Raw genomic sequence first — 5,854 nt, 5'->3', positions numbered from 1 at the left:
GTTTGCAGACTTTGCTCTACAGATCAAGTTGTATTTAATATTGAAGGTTATTTCTGTGCACAATTAATAAATAGTGGACCTTCAGGGGAGGGAGGTGTAGCCGTCAGTTTCCCCAAGGATTTCAGCTTTGGAAACTATAGAGCAGTTCTAACCCTGCCCTATAAGGTTATAATGAGTCAAAGAGACTCCAGAGCAATGGGCAGGCAAGTAAGAGAAGCAAATGATGGTTTTGCGGGGAGTGTCCCAATCTCCACAACCCAGCCCCTACCGTAAGGCAAAAAGTACCCGGTGCCTCCCTCCTCCTGCCTTTATCCGAGTCCTGGGCTCCAATGCTCACAGATAACCGTAACATCGTAACATCGAAAGGATCTGGGGGCCAGAGGAACTGCCGTGCAAGGGAGGGGCGGGATGAAGAGCGTCAAAGGGCCCCCTTCAAGTACACAAACACACCCCCTCCCAGCCCCTCCCAACGCTTTGAAATCCCATCCAGGCTTTGTTGTCTCTTTGGAGGGGCGGGAATGCTTAGAGTCCGCAGTATAAAGGCAGCCGGTGGCGGTGGCAGCACAGAACTCGGTGCGCCCCGCAAACAGCTTTCTGGGACAGCTGGAGGTTTCCGGGACCCTGATTGCAACCGCGCCAGCTGGGCGCTAGTTTCGTGGGCACAAAGCTTGCCAAGTGACATTCCTCCTTTTTCTTTTTTCCCCTCTCTTTTGATTCCTTCTGAGATGACATCTCTGAGCGCAGTGGCAGCTGCCCGGCTCTTGATTGCTCTGGTAGCTGCAGCTCTCTGCGGCCACCCTCTACTTGGGGTGAGTGCCACCTTGAACTCAGTGCTCCTCAATTCCAACGCCATCAAAAACCTACCCCCACCGCTGGGCGGCGCTGCAGGGCACCCAGGCTCCGCAGTCAGCGTGGCGCCTGGAATTCTGTACGAGGGCGCCAACAAATACCAGACCATTGACAACTACCAGGTGAGAGGGCTATCTAGGATCTGGGGACCCTGTGACCTTGAAGGGGACCCAATTGGGGAGGAGGGTTTAGAACTTGCTGGGTGTGTGAGATTCAGGTCGCATTCGGAAAGGCTGCATTTTGGGAGCGGCAAGAGATTTTGGAGACGGGAAGAGAGGGACCCCGTGATGAGTGCCTGGGTCAGAGAATGGGCATCTGCAAGTCTGGTGCCTCATCGTCTCTGCGTCCGCTTTCCGCAGCCATACCCGTGCGCGGAGGATGAGGAGTGTGGCACGGACGAATACTGCGCGAGTCCGGTCCGCGGAGGGGGAGCCGCCACGCAAATCTGTCTCGCCTGTCGGAAGCGGCGGAAACGTTGCCTGCGCCACGCCATGTGTTGCCCCGGGAATTACTGCAAAAATGGTGAGTCCAGCAGTCCAAACTTAAAACTTCAAACTAGAACCTGGATTTTGAGAGTCTTAGAAGCGTTCGCTACGTTTGCAGTGGACACCGTGGCATCACCTGCAAGCTAGAAGCCAAGCCAGGTGTTGAGCATCAGTGGGGTTCCATGGAAATGTCTTCATTGTGTAAGTTTAATGGAGAAAGAAAGAGAGAAAGGAGTACAGTACAGGTCTAGGCGCTCCTTTTCTTCCTCTTGTCCCTTATGATTTAAACGGATGGTTTATCTCGGATCCTTTCGTAAAAATATGCTTGAGGAGACACTTGAAGTCAGTTAAAGCGGATAGTAAGGTAGGTGCTGTATGTATGGATCAGGTTAGTGGGGGTGTCCAGCTGCCTTTCGTATTCCTTGCTGTGCACTTTCATAGCTCTGTCAACCTGGTCTCTGTCTCATCATCCCTGTTGAAATTACTGTCAACCAGTAGTGTGATTTATGTGTACACTCTTGATGTCATGCCTGCCTATACCACTTTAAAAGAAGGACCCCACCTCTACCTGCCACAGATGCACTAAAATTTAATTCTCAAAGAGGTAGACTCGTCCGTAATCTCAGTCAGTCAAATAATTGCCCAGAAGTGCAATTTCAGGGTGGTAACTCTCCCTCGGACTTCACAATACTCCAGAATGAGCTAACAACATCTCTGTAATATAGAAATTATACAGTAAAACAACTGGTGGGTGAGATTGTGATCTTCCAGGCAGATGGAATTTCATTGGCTTAATTTAGTTTGGCAGTATTCACATAACACCAAGGGGAGAGGAGTTATTTTTGAAAATTTGTTTTTTTAGTGACTGACTTTTTTCTTTTTTTCTCTCTTTAACCAAAAAGTGATATTAAAATACACAAAAATCTTACTGCCCCTACAACAGTTATTGGGAAAGTGTTTTCGGTGGCTATCTTGGGGATGTGCTTATGACTGCATAGTGTACACATTGGCACTTTTGTCCATTGTAGGAGTTTTGCATTGATTTTATCCATTGGAGGCAATTTTGCTGGAAAAAAGCATTTCCCTGCAACAAGGTGTTTAGGTAGTCCAGGCAGGACAGACTGCTCCTATTAAAAAGCAAAGCTGTTAACAGTGAGATATTACAGCTCTGAATTTAATCGCTGTCTCTTAACTGCCTTAGGAATATGTATGCCGTCTGATCACAATCATTTCAATCGTGGGGAAATCGAGGAGACCGTTATTGAAAGTTTTGGTAATGAGCCCAGCACCTTGGATGGATACTCCAGGCGAACTACACAATCTTCAAAAATGTATCATACCAAAGGTATCTTAAAGAACCTTAAGATTCTTGCCACTCCGTTAACACTTCAGGCATGTGTTTTTAATTATCTTAATGAGGCTATGCTGGTTTAGCAGTAACCATGTACTTTCCCTTCAATGTCTTCTCCTTCCTAGGTCAAGAAGGCTCTGTCTGCCTCCGATCATCAGACTGTGCCACAGGGTTGTGTTGTGCTAGACACTTCTGGTCCAAGATCTGTAAACCTGTCCTCAAAGAAGGTCAAGTGTGCACCAAGCACAGGAGAAAAGGTTCCCATGGGCTGGAGATATTCCAGCGTTGTTACTGTGAAGAAGGTCTGTCTTGTCGGATACAGAAAGATCACCATCAAGTCAGTAATTCTTCTAGGCTTCACACCTGTCAGAGATTCTAAACCAGCTATCTGACTGCAGTGGACTCCTTTTATATAATATATGCTATGAAAACTTATTATGACTTTTTAAAACTCAATCCTAAGGATGTACAAATTTTGTGATTATAGTTAAGCATTCCAATAATTCCTTCCTAAATCCTGGAGTGTAAGAGCTTTGTTTCTTTATGGAACTCCTTGTGATTGATTGCAGTAAATTACTGTGTTGTAAATTCTCAGTGTGGCACTTACCTGTAAATGCAACAAAACTTTTAATTATTTTTCTAAAGGTGCTGCATTGGCTTTTGCTTCTCCTGTTATGTAAATTTTGTACACATTGATTGTTATCTTGACTATGATAAATATTCTATATTGAACTAAAATAAATAATTCAGTTTAAACTTTCTAAATGCATAACTCTCTCCCCTTTTAATGTTACTTTAGAATGAATACAACTGATGTTGTTGTTGTTATGTGGTGTGGAGTTGGATCCGACCCATAGCGACCCTGTACAGGGTTTCCTAGGTCCGACCCATAGCGACCCTGTACAGGGTTTCCTAGGTTGTAAATCTTTTTCGGGAGCAGAAAGCCTCATCTTTTTCCCGCGGAACAGCTGGTAGTTTTGAACTGCTGACCTTGTAGTTCGCTGCCCGATTCATAACCACTATGCTACCAGAGCTTCCTTCATAGGTACCTAAAATATATCATAAAAATGCTAGCTTAGTTCCTGAAATGTATGGTCCCAGTGTTTAGACTACATTTATCTTTACACTGTGATAGTCCTTGAAATAAAATTTTAACATTCAGTCCTATGAAAATGTCACAAGAATAGAAGAATTTTGCCACTGTGATCTTAGCAGTGTATGTATGTGTGCATATGTAGGTTCTATAGGGACAGAAATGTAGTGTGTTTGAAAATGGGAAAAGATAGTGTCTAAATCTAAGATAATACTGTTCTAAAGTATCATTTAAAAAACTGTATTCTCTGTTAATAAGCTTAAATGATCATAATAGTATGAGATCAAATTTCACAGTATTACTTGAAAAAAAATAATTTCCACTAAATTAATAATATCTTAATAATCTCAACTGTAATGGCAAATTAGCTGTTGAGTAGAGAAGGAAATTACCAATGAGTAATACCAAAGCAAAGTTTTTGGCAGGAAGAAGGAGATGTGTGTGGAAATAGAGTTAATGAGTACAGGCAGATTTTTGTAGCAAATGAACTAATTAAAAGTCTTGTAAGTACTACTACATGCCAGGCAGAATTGTTCCAATTTCTTTGTTTTAAAAATGATTATTAAATGCAAGTAACAAATCATCTCCCATCCCTCTCCTCTGTTGCTAGGGGAGTTGAATAGTTTAATTTTTGATTAACCTGAAATCTATTGATAGAAAATGAGGATAGAAATAAAAGGTTTAATAGAGAACCCACAGAAATGGTACTAAATTGGCGTTGTAATTTTGTCAGTTTGGTGCTGCTTATTCTGGGGAGAGGTTGAAGCAACCTTACCAGGTTTACTCTTTGTTTTGTAATATTCTGTAAGTCTGCATCAAACCCATACTATGTTGGGTTTAAGGTATTCAAAGGACCATGATTGAGCAACCAGCCAAAAAGTTTCCTTAATACACATGCCCTAGAATGTCTGTTGATCTTGTGCTCCTGGAAGTGATTGGATTTCAAGGGGCTTCAGCCAGCAGGACACAAGTCTTGGTTGATTCTTCACCAAGAGCAGGACTGGCAGGATGTAGGATGTCTGTTGTTACATTTCTTTTGTCTGGAAGTTTCAGCTTCCTCACCCAGGAGAAACTTTCTTTTTCTGCATGTGCTTGCTTTCTGAAGTACCAGGAAGGCCAATTGTAAGGCCTGCTGTCTCCAATAAAGCACAAAGAGGAGAGGAAACAGGAAACTCTTTCTTCAGAAAGAAGAAAGAACTGCCTTCTGTTTAAGAGGGGAATGTTGCAAAGGTTTAACCGGTCCTGTTTATCAGATCCCTTCCTTTTCACAGGAACCAACTGTGGCCAGACACTCTGTGTCTCTGTATATCTCTGTACAAGCAAGAAGGAAATCCCTTCTTGCGTTCGTGAGATGGGGGAAGGGAAAAGAAAAATCTATCAAAGTCAGCCTCCTTTTGGTACCCACCCAAGTGAGAAGCTTGGAAAAGATATCCATCCAAAGAAGTTTGCATGTTTATAAAATTGTGAAAAGAATATCAAGAAAATGATAGAGATTTTGTTAGCTAGTAATGTAGGCTGTGAGTCCTGGTGTGGCACTGTAGGATAATGCACTGGACTGCAAGGTAGGTGTGAACTGCAAGGCCCAGGATTCAAATTCACCAGCCGCTTCTTGGAAACCCTATATAGGATCAGTACGAGTCACTAACAACTGTTGTTGTTGTTAAGTGCCATCAAGTCGGTATCGACTCCTAGTGACCCTGTATAGGGATTCTGAGAAGTGACTGGTAAATTTGAACTGCTAACTTTGCAGTTCAAGCAATCTTGTAATGCAGTACAATAACATATAGTACCACAACAGGACTTCTGCTACCAACTAGCAGACGCTTAACCAATACTCTTAACAGGGACTAGATCACCAGATTTTCTCACAATATATGTTTTACTCTTCAATGGTTGTTGTTAAGTGCCTTCGAGTCGGTTCTGATTTATAGCGAGGAGTTAAATTTTTGTGGGATCAGAAAGCCTCATCCTCTCCGTTCCTCAAACCCATCCCCATCAACTCTGGGGAAACTTGTGGACTCCAGCCACCCACCTTGTGGTTCATAGTCAAGTGCTTATTGAATGGAGCTTAGAAAA

General features: G+C 43.1%; 1 protein-coding gene across 1 annotated transcript; it reads left to right on the top strand.

Annotated features, from left to right (window-relative positions):
* Positions 1–725: 725 nt before the first annotated feature.
* On the top strand, positions 726–3,064 carry LOC102833820 (dickkopf-related protein 1-like). Its single transcript, XM_006831431.1, has 4 exons — positions 726–971; positions 1,209–1,371; positions 2,536–2,679; positions 2,811–3,064. Exons 1-4 carry the CDS (start codon positions 726–728, stop codon positions 3,062–3,064), a joined length of 807 nt encoding a protein of 268 aa, XP_006831494.1.
* The last annotated feature ends 2,790 nt before the right edge of the window (positions 3,065–5,854 follow it).

This window comes from Chrysochloris asiatica, unplaced genomic scaffold (assembly GCF_000296735.1).
Source record: "Chrysochloris asiatica unplaced genomic scaffold, ChrAsi1.0 scaffold00003, whole genome shotgun sequence".
In the NCBI taxonomy this organism is placed as follows: domain Eukaryota; kingdom Metazoa; phylum Chordata; class Mammalia; order Afrosoricida; family Chrysochloridae; genus Chrysochloris; species Chrysochloris asiatica.
Note: the sequence above shows the minus strand (reverse complement) of the source record. Positions and strands in the feature narration are given on the sequence as shown.